At 43.9% G+C, this 21,980-nt stretch overlaps 3 protein-coding genes across 8 annotated transcripts in view; 2 read left to right on the forward strand and 1 right to left on the reverse strand.

Moving 5' to 3' along the window:
• Positions 1-5,047, forward strand: part of FLI1 (Fli-1 proto-oncogene, ETS transcription factor) — an 89,779-nt gene extending 84,732 nt beyond the window's left edge. For all 6 annotated transcript variants that reach the window (XM_074561222.1, XM_074561224.1, XM_074561223.1 and 3 more), the window contains 3 exons: positions 74-136; positions 1,431-1,478; positions 2,471-5,047. In XM_074561222.1, coding sequence (XP_074417323.1) covers positions 74-136; positions 1,431-1,478; positions 2,471-3,000 — 641 coding nt within the window. In that variant the 3' untranslated portion in view covers positions 3,001-5,047. The remainder of the gene's footprint in view (positions 1-73; positions 137-1,430; positions 1,479-2,470) is intronic.
• Positions 5,048-8,770: 3,723 nt separating this feature from the next.
• Positions 8,771-21,980, forward strand: part of KCNJ5 (potassium inwardly rectifying channel subfamily J member 5) — a 119,878-nt gene continuing 106,668 nt past the window's right edge. The window contains exons 1-2 of the mRNA XM_074561433.1: positions 8,771-8,820; positions 8,904-9,118. The gene's annotated coding sequence lies outside the window, so the exon portion shown is untranslated. The remainder of the gene's footprint in view (positions 8,821-8,903; positions 9,119-21,980) is intronic.
• Positions 15,049-16,164, reverse strand: KCNJ1 (potassium inwardly rectifying channel subfamily J member 1). The gene has a single exon (XM_074561207.1). The coding sequence runs from the start codon at positions 16,162-16,164 to the stop codon at positions 15,049-15,051; it is 1,116 nt and encodes a 371-aa protein (XP_074417308.1).

Genomic DNA, 21,980 nt, shown 5'->3' on the forward strand with positions numbered 1-21,980 from the left:
GTACTTGTCTTGTTCTCTGTTCCTTCCTCCTCTTGTGTTCTAGTACATGTAAGTTCTTTCTCTGTTTTTACAGGCCCTCCTGTTGCAGGGACACAAAATGTGAATAAGACAACAGAACAGCAACGGCCCCAGCCAGGTAACTGCTGATTTTGTCCCTGATGCTTTTGCTAATTAATTAAATTTCTCCTAGACTGGGTGAACAAATGTGTCAAACAGCACCAACTGTGGGCACAGGACAAACAGGCAGAGCCTTACAGGGAAGTCTCGGAATAATAAGTCAACTGTGACCAAGCAGTGACAGCAATTGTTCCAAACCGTTTCTATTTTACTGCCTTGTCCTTCCCCATTCAAAAGAAACATCCTTGTTTCAGCTGAGTCATGTGCAGTGCCCAGCACCGCTTGCATCTCCCGTGAAGCGTCGCGACGTGCTGTGTTATAGGTCGCCAGGCAGCGAGGGGCACAGACCTGTTGGGGCTGCAGCGCGGCAGCGTCTGCGCGTTACCTCTTCACCTCTGCCGCGGCGCTGGTCAGTGGAAGTATCTCCAAACAGAATCAACAGGGCTTCCCCTGCGTCAAAGAAAACCAAATAAGAAAAGCAAACCCTGTTGGGCAGCAAGCAGTAGTGTTTCCTGCTAGTTTCCCAAGGGGCCTTTGAAAAGCTAAATACCACCTTCTCTGCTTTGCACAGCTGCTTTCTATCCCTTTCTTTTTTTTTTTTCAGGGGTTTGGTTCTTTTGGCATTGATTCAATCCACGAGCAAATGCTATAGATCCAAATCACCAAAACCAGAGAGAAGCAAAGGAGAAGTGTAGAGATTAGGGCTGAGGAGGCCCCACAAAAAGGGAAGGAATTCATTCCTAATAAATGCACTGTGGGGTTTTCAAGAAACGCTCAGCCTCATTGGAGCCAGTGACAAAACTCCTGTTACTCCCATTTGTCTAACGCGCTGCTTGCTTCAGGAAGGGAGAGTTGGGTGAACATTTCACTGACCTCAGAGGGAAGCAGGCTGGACTGCTAACAAGTGAATTTGAAAATGTCGTCTGCTGTCCCGCTCTTTTTATTAGGAGAAATATATATATGCTCCTGATTTGTTACTGCTCTACTATCCCACACTTCTTTTTTCACTTTTCATGTTTTCTAGTTGACACATAAGTATAGGGTATGTCCAAAGAGATTACGATCTCTGAAAGCAGGCAAGTCTGAAACCAATGAATCATTGTGCCATTTCGGATTCCATAAATAATTGGTGGTTGTTAGCTAAAAAAGAAATAAGGAACACATCGAGTCTGTTCCAGGCCCTAAGAGAAGAGGCAGTACGAGTAAAGAAAGAAAGTGAAAATTTGGACTGGTTTCTAGAATAAAAAAAATGAACTGTTGTTTCTTTTTGATGAAGCATTTTTTAAAATAACTTTTGTTGGTGTTTTTTTTAGATCCCTATCAAGTCCTGGGGCCCACTAGTAGCCGTCTGGCCAATCCAGGTGAGTTCATCTTTACATTTCAGACCATCATTATCAAAGGGGTTTGCTTTCCTTCTGACCTGCTGCTCCAGCCCGTACGGGATGAGTAGCTGTTGTCCTCTAACACAGGGACAAGCTGCGAGAGCCATTGACCTTAGCAGCTGTGGTCTCACAAGTGCTTTTGCAAAAATCCTTTCAGAAAAGTGAGGAAAGTGGTGCAACATCCTCTTTGTCAGGACAAAATCACCATCCTGAATGTTCTTACCCAAAACCAGCATTCCCTAAGAAGAGTTTTATAGGGGACGTCAATATTGCCCCCTCAGACTTGCAGTCCAGGTTAGTTTTTCACTGTCTTTGATGGATTAGCGGAATGGAAGACACAAAATATCTCCAAAAGTCACAGTTTAGTAGCTGTCCCCAGCGGGTCGTCTGCAGAAAACAACCCCCGACTTTGGGGAATACGACCTGGAGCGAGTCTTGCTTGAACTAAACAAACTTGGATACATTGAATGCTTGTAAGGAAACATCCTCATAAGGCTCTTTGCTATTAGTATAACCACACCGAATAAAAGTAGGAGTCATCTAGCCTGGGGAAGAAATAATCTTACAAAACTCAGATCACCAACTGGAAAGAAAACTGTAGGTATCCAAAACAATATCCATGGTAAACAGTAAGCAATTAAGAGCTGAAATATACTGTGTTAACTGTTCAGTGAAAAATTTTGCAGAACAGTATGCTCGGGAAAAAGCCTGTTTATGAATTGCCCGAAGATTTTAAGGCCAAAGGCGACCATTATGAAATCTAATCTGACCTCAAACTCACGAACAGAACAAAGGATTGACTAACTTGTTTGCTGGGAACAGTTTATCCATTCCTACGTAAGACTTTCTAAGGCTTGAAGGAGCAGTTCCCAGTAAAGATCGAGATAGTCCTTCTGTTTCCTGCCTTTGTCTTTGCTTTTAAGCAGGAAACACAATGTCATTTCCTTTCCTCTTTGGCTTGCTTCTCGCAGGGAGCGGGCAGATCCAACTGTGGCAGTTCCTCCTGGAGTTGCTGTCGGACAGTTCCAATGCCAGCTGTATCACGTGGGAAGGGACCAATGGGGAATTCAAGATGACGGACCCTGATGAAGTGGCACGGCGCTGGGGAGAACGCAAAAGCAAGCCCAACATGAATTATGACAAGTTGAGCCGAGCCCTCCGATACTACTATGATAAGAACATTATGACCAAAGTGCATGGCAAAAGGTATGCCTACAAATTTGACTTTCATGGTATTGCCCAGGCTCTTCAGCCTCATCCCACTGAATCGTCAATGTACAAGTATCCATCAGATCTCTCCTACATGCCGTCTTACCATGCCCACCAGCAGAAGGTGAACTTTGTACCCCCGCACCCCTCTTCTATGCCTGTCACATCGTCCAGTTTCTTTGGAGCAGCCTCACCTTATTGGACCTCCCCTGCAGGAAGCATTTATCCAAACCCCAATGTCCCTCGCCATCCCAACGCCCACGTATCACCACACTTGGGCAGCTATTACTAGATGCTTTTATCTTCAAGTGGTCTTTATCAGTCTGGTTGGACTTTTTCTTTACTTCTGGGATTTTTATGGTTTTTTGGGGGGAGCCTTAATGGATAATTGTGGCCTTTCTGGGGAAGAATTAAAACTGGATATTGGTTATTCCTGGATCAAATCTTTTACTTTCATAACTTTGCCTCTTGTGTCTTGAACTGAGAGATGGATGCTTCTTTGGGCCAGTACTCTGCATTTTCTTTGGGTTTTAACGCTTATGTCCTCTATAGGAATTGACGATGAAGATTGTTCACCATTACCTGGAACGATTATTAGCTTTTTGCTGAGAGAAATTTTTAAGGATCCAAAGGCTTTTGACAAGACATAGATCCAACTGTGGGTCGTAGGAAAAGATGACTACATGGGTTTTTTTCTCGCTGTGGAGAGGGTAGGCAATTTGACCATCAAGTGGAGGACGTTGGGCTGCAGGGGACCGCAACTGGAATCTTAGCTTTAAGGCAGATGAGGATTTTCTCCCAACTGGAAATTAAATATATATATTTCATATATATATATGTACATGTATATTTTAAGAAGTAAAGGGCATTGAAGGAACTTTTCTAGAGTGTACAACTTCATTAGACTGTGTATTATCTCCAGAAACATCAGAAACCAGAACAAAAAGTAACCTAATGTCAAGCACAGACATTCCTTGAAAGCAAAAGTGAAGTAAAATAAATGACAGCAGGCCCTCGAGCTCTGCCAGAGTTTTAGGGATCGCTAAATGCTACCGATTCGCGAACGCTGTGCGTTTGTCAGACCGTCATCCAAAGTGGTCAACAAATCAGAAGGCAAATTACTGTATAAATTATGCAGAGTTATTTTTCCCTATATCTCACAGTTTTAAAAGAAAGATTAAATAAAACGAGTTGACCTCGGTCACAAATGCAGGTTTGTTTTTTACTATCAGCTCAGTTGTTTGTGGGTTGGTTTTGTTTTTGTTTTTGTTTTTTTAATGTAATTTGTACATCTTTTCAATCTGTACATTTGGGCTGTAGCTTTGTACTTTTTGCTAAAAAAATTAAAAAATAAGACATGAGTAATGTATCTGTTGGAGACAGCCTTGGTCCTGCAATTGGATCCATAATTGACCCCCAAAGTAGCCAGAAATCCTCCAGCTTTCCCTGGGTTTGTCTAGAGTAGAGTTTTTTCTTGTATTAGCCTTGTCATAGTTGTCTGCAAATTAACTCCACTTAGCTAACATGTTTGCATTGAAGCTGATTGAAAACATGCACCAGCATTTTAAAGCAACTATTTGAATATTTTGTGATTATTTTTCACCAAAACCTTGAACTTTGGAAAGATCTTAACCACTTCATAGAGAAAATTATCGAATACTTCTCATAACATCTTTTCAAAAACTTTCGCTAGGGGTTTTCATTGAAATTTTAAACCTTCAAAAATGCTCAGCCATCTCTAATTTTGCACATGTTAATTTGATGATCCACAAATGGCGGTTTGGTGCCATAAACAGAAGGGTAAACCACAAGCATTTGTGTCTTAGAACAGATGTCTATAGCGGGGCTGAGACTTCCATGTACAACCTATTAGCTAACTTGTATTAACTGGCAACCAATTAACAGGATCACAAATATCTAGTCTAGACATAACCTCTGGGACTCTGTGTGGGTGCAAGATTTGGTCCATGTGCATCCGATTGCAGGATGAGAGCCCGAAACCAGAACATTATAGTCTGCTCATAACTTTAAACAGAAGCACTGATGCCATTATTTAACGAAATGGAAAAATAAGATCAAGCTAATCAGTTTAGGTCTTAGTGCTTTCGGGATGTGTATAAGTAACATTACTGCAATAATCGCAAAATTTAAGTATGAAGAAATTACCCGTGGAAATGGGGCTTTTGCTACTATATATATGCAATGTACTTTTTGGATATTAAAATATATATAATTTTGCAAGTAATCTTGGTGTTTTTTAAGAAATGTATTAAGTGTTACAATGAAACTGTTGTATGACAAATGTGACAAAATAAATGGTGGTTTTCTTCTCTACGGCATCATATCGTCCCACTCTCTCCCTCCCTTCTCATACCTGCAGATAAAGCACGAACTCTGCCTCTAAATTCTATGTAGCTAAAAAGGAAAACAAAGCAGCTAGTGGCAAAGTAGTGGCAATCTTAATCCTTCTCACTATAAAACATTATGGACTTCTCATTCTAGAAAATTTGGAGCCAGTGTTTATCAGACCCAATTTAGTGTCTAAATCAGAAACCTCGGCTCCATCTTTTGTCCCTGGAGAGAGAGAGAGAGAGAGAAAGCGGTAGAGTAGCCAAAGCTGGAGGAGGTGAAGTGTCTCGCACGAGGACGGTGGCAGAGCTGGGGGCAGAGCCTCGCCCGGTGCCCCAGCCATGGGGTCACAGCACCGTGCCGAGTGCCGGGACACGCAGCCTCCCTGCGAGAGCCATAACCGACCTAATAGACATCTCCGTCTGTTTGCTCCTCAGGGTGCTCGAGAAGTCATTGACAGAGTGTATATGTGCAATGCTGTGTGTATTACCAGCCTGCCTGCTGCTCATGTTTCTCACCTATCCCCAAACCCCAGGGAAAGCCAGTGCTCCAAAGCATTCCTGAGATGGAGTAAGAGGCTGCAAAAACAAGCACTGCCAAGGAATCTTCTGATTGTGTATAAAGGTCAGGCAAAGGCACTTCCTGTATTTTTGCAGACACACGGTGGTCCTGAGAGATAGCTTGATCTTTCTGCTGATTTGATAAACCTTTAGAAACACATAACTGCACAAGTACACCATTTCCTTCCTCCACACACAACCTTTTGTTGCTCAGTTTCTAGTACAATAGCTTTCATCAGCTCGATTAGCGAGCCCAGGCTCTTGAAAAAGGACCATGTTAGCGTGTGCAACCACCATGTTACTGTGTTCCCTTTGTCTATTCAAGCACAGCTGCTCAGTTTAGTCGTAAGAGTGCGCGGTTTTTTGCTTACCTCTATTGTTTTTCACTTTAGTGCAATCCCAGATTCATTCTGGCTATGCATCGTCAATAGACATATCAGGTATTTTCTTTTAATACAGCGCGCCTGCCCGGTTGCCAGTAATAGGAAAATCGGAAGACTGAGACTGCACAAAAACATGCAATGAGATGTACCTGCCTCAGTGTCTGCGTGTCAGAGAAAGGGAGAACAAGAAGGTATTCCTACTGCTTAATTACAGACATCGAGTTTAGAACCTGATTTCAACTATATTATAAAGGCAGAATCTGAAGGTTATCAGAGTGCAAAGATGTCTTTGATAGCAAAATTTGGCCAGCAGGATCCTTGGTGAAAAAAAGGCTTTTGAAAAACAACCAATGATTTAAGAAGCATGTGTCCAACTTGCAACATCTCAAAGGAGCCCAGACTGAGATGGGAGGTGATCAGCAGCATCCACAGCTCAGATCCTTTACGTCTCCTTTCATCCTTCTCCTCAGCGTACTGACTGATAGTAATCTTTGCTAGTGTTTGCTAATATTTAGCTTTAGGTAGAATTTGCCGCCCGCTGCAGGCTGCATTCCTGTGGAATAAAGAGATGTTGGAGTAAAGAGATCTCACCCCAGCGTGCCAGACAGCCTCAGACTGGCGGGCACTTCCCAGGCACCTGTTAGCATTTTCATAAGATCTTAATAATTTACAGTCCTCAGGTAAAGAACAAGTAATAACACAAAGATCGCCGTAGCCCATTTGTCCCCCCCCGATATCAGCCTGACTTTGCCATGCTGGAAACTCTAGGGATGATAACAGGGGGATCTTCCCTCCCAACCCAACTTTCTGGGACGCACTAAGAGAACATAAACAAGGAATTTGACAGTACTAATGCTACTTTTTGCTTTTCCCAGGAGATCAAGGCAGATGGAATTCAAGTATTTCAGGCTTAAATCAGAAAGTTTACCAAACAGCTGGTTGGGATCCCGTGGTTGTGAGCTGTCAGTCAACAGGGATAGCAGAAAATCTTCTCTGCATCAAAGTTCAGAATTCAAACCTCCCCAGGAAACCCAGCTCCCGTTGAAATCAGTGGTAAATTAGCTGTTAATTTCTAGTGATCTAGTATTCACCCAGTACTTCTGTTCTACTACCCAAGTTCAAACACAATGGGACCCAGCTTAAATATGCCAAACTAGAATTAGCTTTACGTTTCACCTTCTATAAATAGTTTGTATATTAAGTAGAATCGTTACAGTCTCTGAGCTCCAGCTCCTTTAGCTGGGCTCTCTGGGACAGCTTGTTTCTATTTGAGATGTACCCGCCTCAGCGTCCGCGTATCAGAGAAAGGGAGAACGGGAAGGTATTCCTACTGCTTAATTACAGACATCACATTTAGAACCTGATTTCAACTATATTTTGAAGAAAGCTTTTTATCCCCACTGAATCACTGCTTAGAGTCGAGAGGATGGAGCTCCCAGCTTAGATGCGCTGTTAGGAGATGCCAAATCCTTCTTGTGTCAAGCATCTGAGATTACTCCTATCTGAAATCCTCATACGCCAGAATCCACCCTCTGCACACACGAATGGCTCACTGCTTTTATATACCAAAGAATTGTCTTTCAACCCCGGGGATGAATTTCCAAACAACTGCAGATTTCTAACGTGCATCTAATACTATCACAAGGGAGAGGGATTTCCCCATGCTAAGACCTTCCCGTTAGAAAAGAGAAGGAAGTATTTCTCATACTACCGCCCAATAAGCGTATTCCACTCCTAATGAGACGTTAACTACACGGGAAATTTGCCATAACTTCTGTTGGTGCCAATATTTGGTGTGAAGCTGGATTTATCCGGTAATATTTCACGTGCGTTCTTACTGCTCACAAGGACAGTAAATGGCTAAGCCTGAAGCTTTGTCATAAAAGCACCGGTGAACCCAGCTGCTGTTTCCCACCCCTACTGTCAGCAGAAAAGAGCCATCGGTCTGTAAATTCTGGGTTGAAGGAGCCAGCTTCACTTTATTATACTATTACAATAATAGATTTTTTACAGGCTGCTTTGCTGTGCTCCTACAGTATTTTTAATGACCGCTGTGAAATTAGTTTCTTAGACTTCAGCCTGCTTCCTAACAAAGTAGGTTCTCCCACATCAAACCGAGTGTTGCTGCGTTTGGTGTTAATTAGAGCTGTAGTCTAGAGGCACATCGGGGGCTGGGGTTCATAAATTCACTTCAAAGACCCTATTTGTATACTTCTGCACAATACCTAGCATAATGTATACATTATGATTTTCATCTGTAAAAGCAGAACTCGTTGCAAATAAAGCTCAGACTTTTCTATCGTATTAGAACAGAATTAAGAGACCCTCAGCTAAGGTCATACAAAGAATGACACATAACATGTAATTTAGTTTGTGTACAATTTTTTCATCTACAGAGCACATAAAGCTCAGATTTTTTTATCATATCAGAAGAGAATTAGAGATCCTTGGCAAAATTCAGCTCTTCAGGCTCTAAGAGTAGCAAGCAGACCCCAATAGTAAACACATTAAAAAGAAATACAGGGGAAAAAAAAGCAGCTTTGAGGCCACCACAGCAATATCCCCCATCAGTTCTGCACCTGTGCAGGGGAAGGAGCTGCCCCTAACGAGGCACCACACAAGCAGGTGTGTCAGTGAGGCACACCCAAGTGTTTGCACCTGAGCTGCTGCTTCAATCAGCACAAATAGCTGCAGCAAACGAGCAGGAAGGTTTTTTTGTCTGGGGAGGTTTTCTCGGAGGAGAGGATCTAGCTGCTCCTTACCTAGGAACAAGCAGAAAAGGATGAAGATCTGTAGTTCTTTTTTTTTAAGTTGTAGCTGGTAAAGGAGGAGGAACGACCCAGGGACTCTGGCAGTTTGATGTGTGGCTATTTCAACACAAGAGCTTGCTTCTTCCTTTCCAGGAACTGCTGCAAACTTGGTATTTGCTTTGGCTTTTCCTTTACTTTCTGTCTCCTGGAGCTGTAAAGTCTGATGCTGGAGCTGCTTTACCTTCCCTGCTGCTGCGATGCCCTGTGTGGAAGCCAAAGGAGTCTCCTCTGCTACAGGCCTGTGCTGGCCGCTGCTGGCACGTCACGCGTGGGGTTGAACAGCATCTCCGGCCCTCGGGGAGCACAAGGTCTGTTTTCCAAGTGTTTCTGTGTGGCTGTGGGAGGGGGTTGTGCTGTGAGTGTTGGCAGAGGGTACCTGTAATAACCTGAACGCCATCCTTAGGTTTTCTGTCCCCCCCTGAAGACCTGCAGGGCTGAGTCTGCCTGGGGTTGGGAACGTGGGGAAACCTTGCAAGGCTCTGGGCTGGGCGTCTGCCCTCTTAGTGTTTTGGAGGAGTAGCCCCGTAGGGATTAATAGGCTCAGGATCCTTTGGTGGTGTTTGCAAAGCTCCTGGCACAGGAGCACAAAAGGAGGTAATTTGGACTTCTAGATGCTGTGAAGTGATATAATGGTTTTCCAAACACTGCTACAGTGGCAGTGAATCCTTTGCGTGAGTTTCTGTAGGCTCCGTAATGTACCAGGCGCACTTCCAAAGCAGAGGGGGGCTGCAGCTGAACAGACGCTTCTGGGCACGGTTGCAAAACTAACATGGAGCTAGAACTCAAAGCTTTCCCAAGGTGGCCTGTGCCATTGCTTTTTTTTTTAACAGCTGGGGAAACTGAGGCTGTAAGCAGGCAGCGGTGACTTGCTTGAAGTTACAGAACAGAGCTGCGTATGGACTACAGGTCTCCCCAGACCCAGCCTCGCTGTTACTAACCCACCCCACCTACTGCAGACTCTGTTAAGGGCGCTTTGGATGCCACTGCAGATGTGATGTTTACAGCCCCCAGCCCTCCACTTACACATCACCTCTGAATCCATTGCAGTGAATTAAGTCTCCCAACACTTCTGTGAAGTGGCTAAATATATCCAGCTAGCAGAGCTCATGCCAAAAATAAGTCCCTAAATGCATTAAACTTTGTGTAATAAAATAAGGAACAGTCCTAATAAATTCTTGCTTTTGGGCTTTCAAGGTTGCCATAGCTCACACGGTCAAGCTTGCTGCGGGGCCAATGCGAAGGCCAGGGCTGCCGCCGGCCGGGAGACGGGAGGGGGCTGTGGGGCTGATCTGGAGGTAAGGGGTGCCATCCAGCGGCAGCAAGACAGAAGACACTTAGGGCATCGCTCGCATGCCTCTGACAGCACCCCTGCGTGGTCTCCAGCGTCCCACCTGCCTCTGCGGTGGGTTGTCAACAGAGCAACGCGGTGACTTTGCCTCTGCAGGGCTTGCTTGGGATGTGGTCACCCAGGAGAGCAAGGTCTTGAGCACTTTCTGCTCTTAAATTTGGCTAGCGGTGTGCAAATTGAGATGCGAAGTGAAACTGTCTCATTTCCAGCCTCCCCGGCTTGTTCAGCTCCCTGGAGCAGGGGGAATTTGTGTCTGTCTTGTGCAGCAGTGAGTTTGTTCGTCATAAGCTTCCCCAGGCAGATGCTTCCACCACAGGAATGTCAGCTTGGCCTCAGGAAACATATTGTGTATTGTAGCAGCTGGGGAGAGAGGGCTTTATCCTTCCTCACTCTTGTTCCAGTGACATTGTCACAGGGATTGATGTGATTTAGGGCCAGTGACGGTGTTGTCACAGAGGTTCCCCAGGCTGCAGCAAGAAGCTGTGGGCACAGATTTACCAAAGGGTTTAGGAACTTGCTCAGCTTCCCCTGTCCCTGCCACGGCAAGGGCTCTGCTCGCATCCCTCGTCTTGTGCTGTGGTTTCTCCCTGCTTGTGTGGGGAACAGGAACCGGGCCAGCACCATGACAGTTCAAGGCGGGCGTGAATCGAAGGGGGCAAAATGAAAGGGAAGGGGAAATAAAGGCTCTTCCCAGCTGAATTCGCATGAGTCTAACCACATCAGCTTGCTGTCTGGGGAGAGGAAAGAGGATATGACACCTCAGCTGCTCTCGCTTGTGTCAGGGCTTTGCGCGTTGCTGATTTGTTTATGGGTGAGTAGTCGAGTTTACAAGGAAGCGTGCACATGCAGACGTTACCCAGGCAGTTGCTGCAAGCTGGTTAGCAGTGGTCTGCCACGTTCCAACAATGCAAGTCAGTACGAGTATCTACGTGGTTTGCCAGGGTTTGGGTTTTTTATTATTATTATTTAGGGGTCTCTTTTCACCAGTCACTACCAAAGAGTGTGTAGAGACAGCTAACTAGCATGTGTCAGTTTACTAAAAGCAGTTATTTTAATTCATGGCCCTTTCTCCAGCAGTCAGCAGGATGCCTTATTCATTTGCCAGCAGGAGGGTAAATCTCTTTCAAAACGATTGAAATATTATGCACAGCTTGAACGAATGTTTAAAATAAATACAGTAGAAGAAACATGTTGTTTGTGAAATGAGAAGATAAATTAAGTTTAGTGCAGACACATTATTCCCAAGCCTAGCTGCTTGGCTAACACTTCCACAGCTAAATCCTTTAGGCATTAACCCAGCAATAAGTACACGCTCTGATTTCTTCTCCTGAAGAGACAGGACTTTCTCTTCGGTCCTTTGCTTTGTACCGATGAGGCTGTTGGCCTCCATAGCACGTTCTGCTTTGTAGAAAGGACTAATTGTTGCTGCAACAGCATGGGCAGCCTGCAGACTGGGTGGACAGAGAGGGAGAAGAGAACCCTAAGGCTTGAGAAGAGTGCTGTGGAGATGTAAAAATGAAACCGTGTCACGGGTAAAGAAACCAGTCTTTGTTTTCCAGTATCGGGTCTGTGGTTCCCTCCAGCCACTTCTGCTCAGCAAGATTAAATTTATTTTCATCCTCTTAACTGAACTTTCTTTTAATGGCAGTAGGGGTGACAGCCCCTAAAATAGATTTCCTATGGAGTCTGTCCTGAGTGGCACTGCGTGCGGCCTGTCTCCCGATAACCCTTTTTCCCCTGCCCTGGGCCTTTATCTCTCTGGTGACAAACAGCCCTCTCCGGACAGAAAGAGGAAATTCCACTCATTGTTCTCCTGCTGCTGGGCTCTGACTGCAGCTCTATCTCCTGCCCGGTGCACTGCTGGCAGCCGGGGACTGGCAGGCGTTTCCTGAAGTGACAATCAGCAGCAGGCTCGTGGGAGGAGAGTTTTATTCCTAGATTCCCATTTAGGTCCCAGTATGGTCGCCCTCTAAGCTTGATAGCTCAGCCATGGCCCTGTCAACGTGGACATGTCCCCCTCATATTTTCTCTGTTCATGCACTAGCCAGTCCCCGCTCTGTAACACCAAAAAACGCACAAGAATACAGTCGCCCTCCCCTTACTGTGAGCAGTGTCGCGAGCTTTTGAGGCAGGTGTAACTGTTAGAATGGACTGAACAACAGGTCAGCATCCCTGCAGTGAGATCAAGTATCTTCTCTTTGAGTTGTGGTAGTGCTCGATACTTCTAGACACGGAATAACACCTCCTCAGGCTTGTGCTCTAGAGACACAGGGTAAGAGCTTAGAAAAGCTGGGTCAGGAGCTTACAGGCTTAGGGTTTTGCAATGCCTTTCCAAAGGCAGTGCCTCTGAAAGTGCATTGTTTAGGGATCCTTAAACTTTGGAGGATGGACGGGCACTGGGGTAGTATTATTTGCTTCCCACCCCCGCCCCAGCACTGACATCCCAAACCAGCTTTACTCAAAGAAAATAGGAATCTTTCCTGTCTCCTCACTGCATAGATGGGTTTCACCTTTTAAATGGATTTCCTATTGAGTTGCTTTTTTTTGTACAGTGAGGACTATCTTTCTACTTCTATTAGGGCATCTTGGCGCATCTCATCTCCCAGGGGTAAGAGGTGTAACTTGTAAGCCATGAATACTGACAGTGCTGCTTTCCGGGGAAGTGACACACAGGGCAACTGTACGGGAAGCCTATAAAGGAAATGCAGCAGCAGCTATGGAAGGGCAGAGCAGCACAGTAGCCTTTTGGTTCAGACAAGCCTGTGGCACTCTTGAGACTTCATTTCACTTCCCTTCTCTCTCCTAGATTTCTGTGGATGGCCACTAATCACTGGCTGTTTGGGTGGCTTTGGTGTGCCATTCAGAGCGGAGGATAAAACAGCTGTCCTTCCAAGCAGGCAATCTGAGATGGACGAATGGTTGGAGGGGCTCAGAGGCTGTAGTGATTTGGACTGTAAAAACATTTTTATGGTTGACAATGTTATTTTGCAAGGTTGCAAAAAGAGTACACTTAAAATATCGGACAATATCTGTGAATTACAAGGTTTCGGGTGGTGGTTCTCGCATTCCATAGTTCTAGCTATGGTGTGGCCATTTTTAGTAATTCTGGTGTGTGATGAGAACAGAACTTTGGGTGCCGACCTTTCTGGTTGAAGTGAAGAAGGGTGTAACAGTGGTGCATTGAAGAGAGGAAAGACAGACAGTTGAGAGTTGGCTTTTAAAGTGCTTTAGTGACATAATTGTTCATAACATTGCTCTTTGTACAGTGTAAGTACTTTATGTCCTGTGTTACAGATGGCAAATCTGAGATACATACTAAAGTGATTTGTTCTGAACCAACGAAGGAGTTGATACCACACTGGGACTGAGACCCAAACACTCTTGGTTCCTAGAGTTTGATTTCCATACTCACATCATGTTCATTTGCAAAATACCTTTGTCTTGTCATCATTTGACCTGCTTAGCTCTCCCTTTTTTTTTTTTTAAAACGGCTCCGTCTAGCAGCAGCTTTTAAAAAGATGCTTCCATTTTACCGCAGTGGTGTTGAAAATAGATGAGCTGAATTACATCACTGGGAAGAGTTCCCAAAAAACCTCTCTCTTTGGTCTGCCACTTGAACTCTCAGCAAAAGAACTAGTCGGGGGAATAAAAAAGGCTGTGAGGAAATGGAAATTCACCAAAAAGTTATTGAAGCTTCTTGTTGCATTTGAAACTTCAATGTCAAAAATCATACCCGGAAAATGTTCGCCACTACTTAGCTACCACTGAGCAGAACTTGCTTCCTGGAGGGAACCACATTTTGCTGTGGTGAGCAGAATGGTTTGGAAGTAAATCTGAAGCCCACTGTTGGTGGGAGGCTCCTGTGCCATGTTTTTGTTTTAACAAGACCTTCATGCTTCAGAGCAAAAGATAATCTGTGTTTGCATTGTGGATTTTTTTTGAAGGATACATCTAGAGCTGGGAATTTCCTCTCTTCTCCCAGTGGATTGCTCTTCTGACAGGTAGCAACAAATGTGTTCTTCATCTCCCCACTGTGGCTCACCTTCTTTCTGGACAGTTGTCTTCAGATGTTTCCTAATTTCACAGTTAGCCAGCTCCTGGAGAAGTGGAGAGAAGAGTATCTGAAGGGTGAGACAGTTAGGAATAAGCTGCAAAATTCCTCTTTGCTTCTCCGTGTTTTTTCACTTTTCGTTTCCATTTGGCTATTTTTCCCTGAAAGGAATCAAAGGTCTTCACCAGCAAGAAGTTGTATTGTAGAGTCCTAGGTGCAGCAGGATGGCCCAAGCTTTGCCTTTTCCAGTTTCCTGAGCGTGTACCATCCTTTAATGCTCCACTTCTGTAGATGTACCAGCCTCAAAGAAAGAAGGAATTGTTTCAAAATGTTCAAAAGTGCTTAAGTGTTCTGGAGCCAGAGTGTCTGCTTTCATAGAGGACTTTGGCAACCAGAAACATACATTTATTTATTTATTTATAGATTTTTGGCTCCTAAGTCCCTTGGGTTTCTTTAGCTTTGCCTTGTCTCCTCTTTTCATGTTCTCTTCCCAACAGCTGTGTATCTTTAACATGACCTGACGTTTCTCTCTGTCTTTTCAGACTTTTTAACAGACTTGCATACCTCTGGGAACTTAAGTGCATTGGACAATCCAACATAGCAGCTTCATTAAATGTCCCATAGGTATAAAAAATGTAAATTCTATGAAATAGTGTAGTTAAATAGTGTTCTGGAGATCACTGGTATTCTGTTCCTCTTTGATTTGAGGCTTTTGAGAAGATAAATGCTGTTTTAGAGTGAAAAGAAACCTGTGTTTCTTTTTTATTGTACTAAGTTATTAATCCTCTCAAGATTGAATTCATTATGAAAAAAAGATACAGTCCCATGAACATCTGGAACTACATTTTTGTGTCACTGGTTTCACTAACTTCTGACAAGACAAAACCAGGATTGTCGTAACCTTTCTTCTCTTTGGCTTTAGCTTCTTTCTCATTGTAGAGGCAGAAGGCACAGTGGGGAGTCTCCACAGCCACTGTCTTGCTGAAGTTCTGGAAGTCTACTCTGTATTTCCCTTCTTTAGTCTTAGACACAATGGGAGCAAAGCGATAACCCCAGAGCACCTCTTCGGGGATGTAGGATGTCCTCACTTGACAGGTAGCACTAGTGGCTTCAACAGTGCCATCTAAAAACACCACCAGTTCAAAATCTTGCTGCAGAATGGTTTCTGCTGCCATGTGGAAGAATGGGCTGTTCTTATCTATGATGTGATAAATAGTTAATGGGGAAATGAAGAAGAGATTCTCGTTGCCAGCATCAACTACAAATTCTATGTTGACTTGGTCCAAAATGATTGTTTCTCCTTCCGGGGTGATGGTGGTCTTCAGAAGCTTTCCATAGATGTGGCTCCCAATCAGCAGACTTTTCCTGAGGTTTGCCACCCGAATAAGGAGGCAGAGCTTCCCACCACGCTTGCTGATGACAGCATTCTTGCTGAAGGTGATGGTCTTAGCTCGGTTCTTGGACCTTGATATCTTGGCCAAGATGGCACCACACATGAAAGAATTGATGATTACCCCCAGGATAGACTGGAAGATGAGCAGGAAAATGGCAGTGGCACATTGTTCTGTGACACATCTGAAGCCATAACCAATGGTTACCTGGGTCTCTAAGGAGAACAGGAAAGCTGAAGTCAGGCCGTTGATATTCTCAACACAGGGGGTGTGATTTATGGAAGGATTGAATTCTGGAAGATCTTTGTGTATGTATGCCACAACGTACCAGAGGAGACCAAATAGAAACCAGCTACCTAAGAATGCTGAAATGAAGATAGTCATTTTGTATCTCCATCTGAGATCCAGGATAGTTGTCCATATATCAATCAAAAAGACAAACCTTGACTGTTCTACATTGCCAAACTCTATGTTACACCTTCCATCTTTAGAGACAAGCCTTGCTCTTCGTCGGTTGCGTTCTCTGATGTGGCTGGTAAAGCGTTTCCGGAGGTAGTTGAACATTCCCTCTGCTGATAGTGTTCTGGAGAGTAAGAAATAATAAATGTTATGGGTAATGCAGGTTTCGCTTATACCTGCAGGCGAGAAGGAAATTCTGACGAAGTCTCAAGACATTTGTTTAAAGTTATATGATTTGCATATTTTCCCTCAGCTGATGGGGAAAAGTTCCAGTAAGCATATGAGGAAACTAACAGTTTCTTGCCTAGGGAGCATTCCAGCAAAAAATAATCATTGTGGCTTGCCCAGTAAACTTCGAGTCAGTCAACTGTTAACGTTGTCCTCTGCTTAGCCGAATACGTGGAGGCATAGAGAAGCAGGTAACTTCGTTATGGACGTACATTGGGAAAACTGGTGGGGAATCGCTGGGGTTTGAGGAGGCCTTTCTGCCTTTTAGAAGTTGAAGTGGGGCCTTTCCGTGCCAATCTGTGTGCGTGCATTGGCATTAGGGGACTCTGGATGTGATGTGGATAGCGAATTTAGGAAGAAATGAGAGCAGATGCAGAAGGCATAATTAAGCCAGATATGAAGTTATTTCTAGCATAGTTATAGACTGGGTTTGAGAGCGTGAATTTCAAACTCTGGAATTGCACAAACATCTCAAAGAGGACTTTTAGGTGAGAATAAAAGACGAAATTTCAGCAGCAGGACAACTGGATGTTTACTCACCACAAAGGTAATGCTAAGACAAAAGAATCGGGATCTGAAATCCACTCTTAAAGGAGAGTACCTCTGCATCCCTGTTAATTTTGTGCTTTATGGTTGGCCGTGTTAACGGGAGACCCAGGGAGCAAGAGTCATTGATGCAGAAAATTCTACAGATGTGTTCAGACTGGAATTTGGATCAACCTACATTTGGAAAATTCCCAGTCTTGGAGTTACTCAGACGTGCAGGCTGGGGGAGAGGTTGATCCACTGTAGAGTCAGAGATTGCCTGCTATGTTCAGAGACAGATCTAGGGTCTGATTTTGACCCAAAACTTCAGAATGTTCTTAGAAGAAATAATTGATTTCAGAGTTCATCACCCTTCAAGCATAAAATGTGTTTCCTTGCCAGAGAGGATGTGTTTGATTAGTGCACAGGGCTTAACCCACCCTGAAAGCGTACCCTTGTGTGCCTATTTATTTTGCCTTTGTTAAACAAAATTCTTCTCATGTAGCTAAATTTGACTGTGTACTATAATCATATTTCTTGGGGGCAAAATGCTTCAGCTTAAGAACAACTGAAATAAATTAAGAACTCTAGGGGAAAATATTCTCACTGGTGACTCACAGGAATGCTGTTTGGACTTTACTGTGTCTCTAAGGACACAGTGTCCCCAGCCGCACAGAGACCTGAATGTTTTGGGGACCTGCAGGGGCTGTGGATGATGTTTCTTCAGAAGGACCTGGACTTAAAGAGTGCCTCTTGGATCAGGAGATGCCAGGGCTTTGTAACTGTTTTGCTATTGTTACTTTACTGCTGCGTTACCCTTCCCAATGGAGAGTGACACTAAAACAACCCTTAGGAATTATTTTAATTTTTTTTAGACACAAGCTAAAGATGCTACAACACTTGCCTAAGACCCTGCATCATATCACTGTCCCTCCCAGGCTTCCTTTTTGGCTGGGAGCAAAATGCTTGGACTCAAATTGTTGTCAAACAGGCTGCCCAAACTTCACTTGATTTCAGGGTGTAGTAACGTGCTTAAATATCTGTGGCAAGAGTGTTTTATCTCCCTTAAGCCCTAATTTCAGATATCCAAAGGGGGGATAATCCACAGGCGTGTCGTGGATTAGATATACTGATGTGAGTTGATTAGTGTTCAATTTGCCCCATTTAACTGCAGTCATTTAAAGAGTAGATAATTGCTGTTGCCAATTGTACAGCTGACCCCTAATAGACAAGTAAAAGAAATATATGCACCTGCTGAGGGTCCACTTGTCTTAGCACCACAATGGTTTTATGAAGGAACAAATGGCTCTTTGGCAAAATCTTTCTTTCATTTACTCTGTAGGCATCTAGACTGAGAGAAGCTGCCTAATGCTTTAGTTGGCTAAACCAGAAATCCTTCCATTAGATGTAGTTATGGGGCGCAGAGAAAAATCTTTGGATGTGATAATCAGTAGCAAAGGGAAAATATTTTTTTATCAATGATGGAGTCTAAGTACAAAATAATTACATTCTGTAAAGCCAGAAGTAAATTCTATGATTTGATGTCCTTGTTTGTATCAACAGCCCTGAGAACGAATCAGTTTCTGTCTCATACAGTTTCCTTCTGTCTGCACTTAGGCTGAACTCACCTTTCTCCTCTGCTCATTAAAATCAGGATGAAAAAAAACCAAAGGTCACTTTTGTTGTAATGTAGCTTTTCACTGTTTAAAACTTTTGCTGTTGAATTTATTGGTTACGAGCGCAGCTGACAAAGGTTAAACTTTAAGCGTGTATCCGAGGAAAGGGGGAATGAGGTCACTTTCTAAACAAACCTCAAGTTTTATTTTCCTGATGCACTTTTACTATATGCATGTTAATGCATAGTTTGAACAAAACCAAAATATTCCTGTGCAACACACTATTCAGAGAAGTTTTCCAGTATTTAACTTCTAACACCCCTATTTATTGGGCAAAGAAGTGCAGCTTCAGCTGTCACTGGCATTCATTTTGTCCTTTTCTGCAATAATAACGTGGATATTGACTGTCATTACCAGAATAGACAGCAGGTGAGATGCTGGGATGCCACAGCCTGTGATCATAAGCTGCACACGTGTGCCTTTGGCAGAGGTGAGCTACAGCAGGCTTGCTCCTTAGCCTAGTAAATAGCCACGAAGGGGAGAAATCTGAAGGAAAATTCTGGTTTCTCATCTACCCATCTTCTCACGCCAGGGGTTGTGATAAATTGTTACCACAATTTTGCTAGGTCTGAGTCAGCCTTCATCCGAAATCTTTGGAAATTTGACCAAGGGTCTGGGCACACAATTCAACAGGCAATAATGGCAGAAGAGATGAGAGCAAGCTAATCAGCGTGGCCATCAGACTGGAACCTTGAAAATAGATCCCCAACTTTACCACTCCTTTCCTGCCTCTTTAAATCTTCCCTGCCCTCTTCAGAGGCTGTTTTACGAGCCCTGCTTAAGCTACTCCCAAGCAGATCAAAGAGGCAGAAGAATTACACCCTTCTTCAGGCAGGATGACAAAGGAATTCTCCCTTCAACAAATCTTTCTTGCTCCCACGCACAACTGAAGTGTGTTGATTTGCTTCTCCAGGAGAAAAATTCCCTCCTGTATGAGCATGCTGCGAGTATATCACAGTCTGTCCAGAGGAGATTATGTAAAGCGAGTTATATAGTATGGCACTTAAAGTCCTTTCAGTTTAAATCAGCCAAGGTAACCCAACTATGTCTTAGCTAATATTTACCGGGATATGTTTCCTGTTGGGCCCGAATAAACACGGCATTGCTGTCTGCCTTGCATGTGAAATTCCCTGCTGCAGGAGTTAGCAAAGTTGCTGCTGTCCCCAGGCAGAATATGTTTCTAGAAGGTGCACTGCACTGCTTGTAATCTTAAACAATGGGGCATTTACCAGTAAAACTACTGAATGAATAAAGATGACATGTCAAGGTGAGCTATGAAAACAAGGAGTTTCCACTTCCCTGTGCCAGTCTCGTATTTCACGGTGATCGCCAGAGTAAGCAGAAACTTTCGGATTTCCATTCCCAAATTCCTGATCTTTCCTAACTGACCTATCAGTCCCTCTACCTGGAATATTTAATAAATGCTCAGAAATTTAGTTCTTAACAGATGCGTTTCTACCTTTTCCTCTCTCTGCATTCCTGCAAGTAGGTAACACCAATTGTTAGAGTTCCTGATTGCTACGTACCAGCTGGAGTTCCTCTGCTGAGCCAGAAATGTAACCGAGTGGTCCTCTTTGCTCTTACTTGCTTCCAATTGTTTTGTTTTGAAAAATTTTGAATGTTGGGGATAATGACCAGGCGCTTTAATTGTTCTTTGGGTAAGTCCTGTGTGCGGGGCACATTAATCCACGGAAATGGCTTTAATCTCAGCCACGTGCAGCACTTGAGGAGATCAGTGAGTGAAGGAAGGGGAAGGTGTTTAAGGTTTGATAGGAGCCTGACAAGAACAAAGTTCTGCCACCTGCTATTTCACTGAAGTTCTAATATCTGTGGCTTCACACGTATTTCTTGCCTCGCAGCAATGGATGTAAGAGCAAAGTTGGCAGAACCGAATCATTAGGGGGAGACAGCATAAATCAAAAGCAGCCCACTGAACTTGCAGCTTTTGTTAGAAATACATCTTTGTTAGGGATTCAGATGAAGTTCTAAGAAGCTTAGGAAGAAGAAAGGGGGATACAGAGTTAAAGGATTATTTTTTTTTCAGTCCTGTTCAGGTCTTTTCAAAACTCAGATCTCCTTTCAGTCGTTTCCATGTTTTTCCTTTTGTTGAACTTTCTCTGAACAAAGTATGTGAAATATCCAATCCCTAATACCTTATAAAATCCTTTTTTATTAGAAAAGCAAACCATAACAATTAGTCTCATGGTGTATTATCTGCTGGCTGCTTTACTACCAAGACCTTTGGAGAGTATAGCTCATCTGCCCTTCCCTAGCCGCCCTGGGGAGAGCAGGAATGTGCCTGTTGCGATGGGATGACAACTGCAGCATCCCGCCTCCCTGTCTTGCTGCTTGTATCAAAATTATACCACAATCGAGGCCTGCCAAAGAGAGCTGGCCCTCTGCTGAATTAATTGTAAGTACAGCAAGAACATAAGCTCGCCTAAAGCAGCCAGTTAGCCCTAGGGGTATGTCTAAAAAGAACCTGATTTACACCATCCTTTTCCCACTTTATCTTTTTGATGGACAGGTTAGCGAAGAGACCAGACGTGCTGGTACTGGCAAGAAGACACAGGCAGCTTTCTTCTTGGGCCTGGCAATGCCGTCATTAAGTATTTATTCCTGATAGCAGATCTGAGCGCAGTGGCTGTGCCTCCAAAATGTTGACTGAAATGCCAGTTACATTCGGAAAATATGATCCTTCAGTGTGGCTCAGCGTGCTAGTCTAGGAGTCTTGTCACATCTTCAGTCCAAGTGACTGCATTTGGCCAACCTAAAGTCCAACTGGAATTTCTAATGGATACACCAAAGGATCTTATCCCCGTCCTTGCCCTCTCTCTTGCTAAGTAGAATGACTACAAGATGTTAGAGCTGCCCTTTTCTGTTGCAATGATGGCCATTTTTCAGCAGGAGAGGCAAACCTGCCTACCTGTGGGATGTGCACTAAGGTTATGATACCCACGGTGAATATGAAATAACTTTAGAAGAGACAGCTTTCACTTCAGATTACTGTGAACACATAGGTGTGACCTAGCCAGCTTTATGTGAATGAAGAATTCCTCTTACGTGCCTAACTCTCCTCTGTAGTTAGAGGGGAGGGAGGGTTCATGCTTCTGTCTTCTAAATGGGGTGAACCAGGGTTGTTTCGGCTGCCCTGACAGTGATATAACAAGGATGTGTCCTGTCCCCTCCCTGGCTTCCCCAAGTCCTGATTTATTTTTTTTTTTAAGGGAAGGAAGCATGGATGCTCTGACATATATGGGATGTATGGACTCTCCAGGTTGGTTACTTAACGGACTAAGTCACTTGAGGAAGACTGCTGTAATACCTTGCCAGCCTATAGCAGGGGATCCCAAACCTCTGCCTAAAAATTGGATCTCCCTTCCCATTATGCTTGGTGTATGTTTTATAGAGTTTGCTGCCTGATGCGTTCTGCTGCTGAGCTGCCCTTGTGCTAGTTGAGTGCACGGAACCATGCTCCCAATAAGGGTTCAG

The sequence above is a fragment of the Larus michahellis genome, chromosome 17, assembly GCF_964199755.1.
Source record: "Larus michahellis chromosome 17, bLarMic1.1, whole genome shotgun sequence".
Taxonomy (NCBI): Eukaryota; Metazoa; Chordata; class Aves; order Charadriiformes; family Laridae; genus Larus; species Larus michahellis.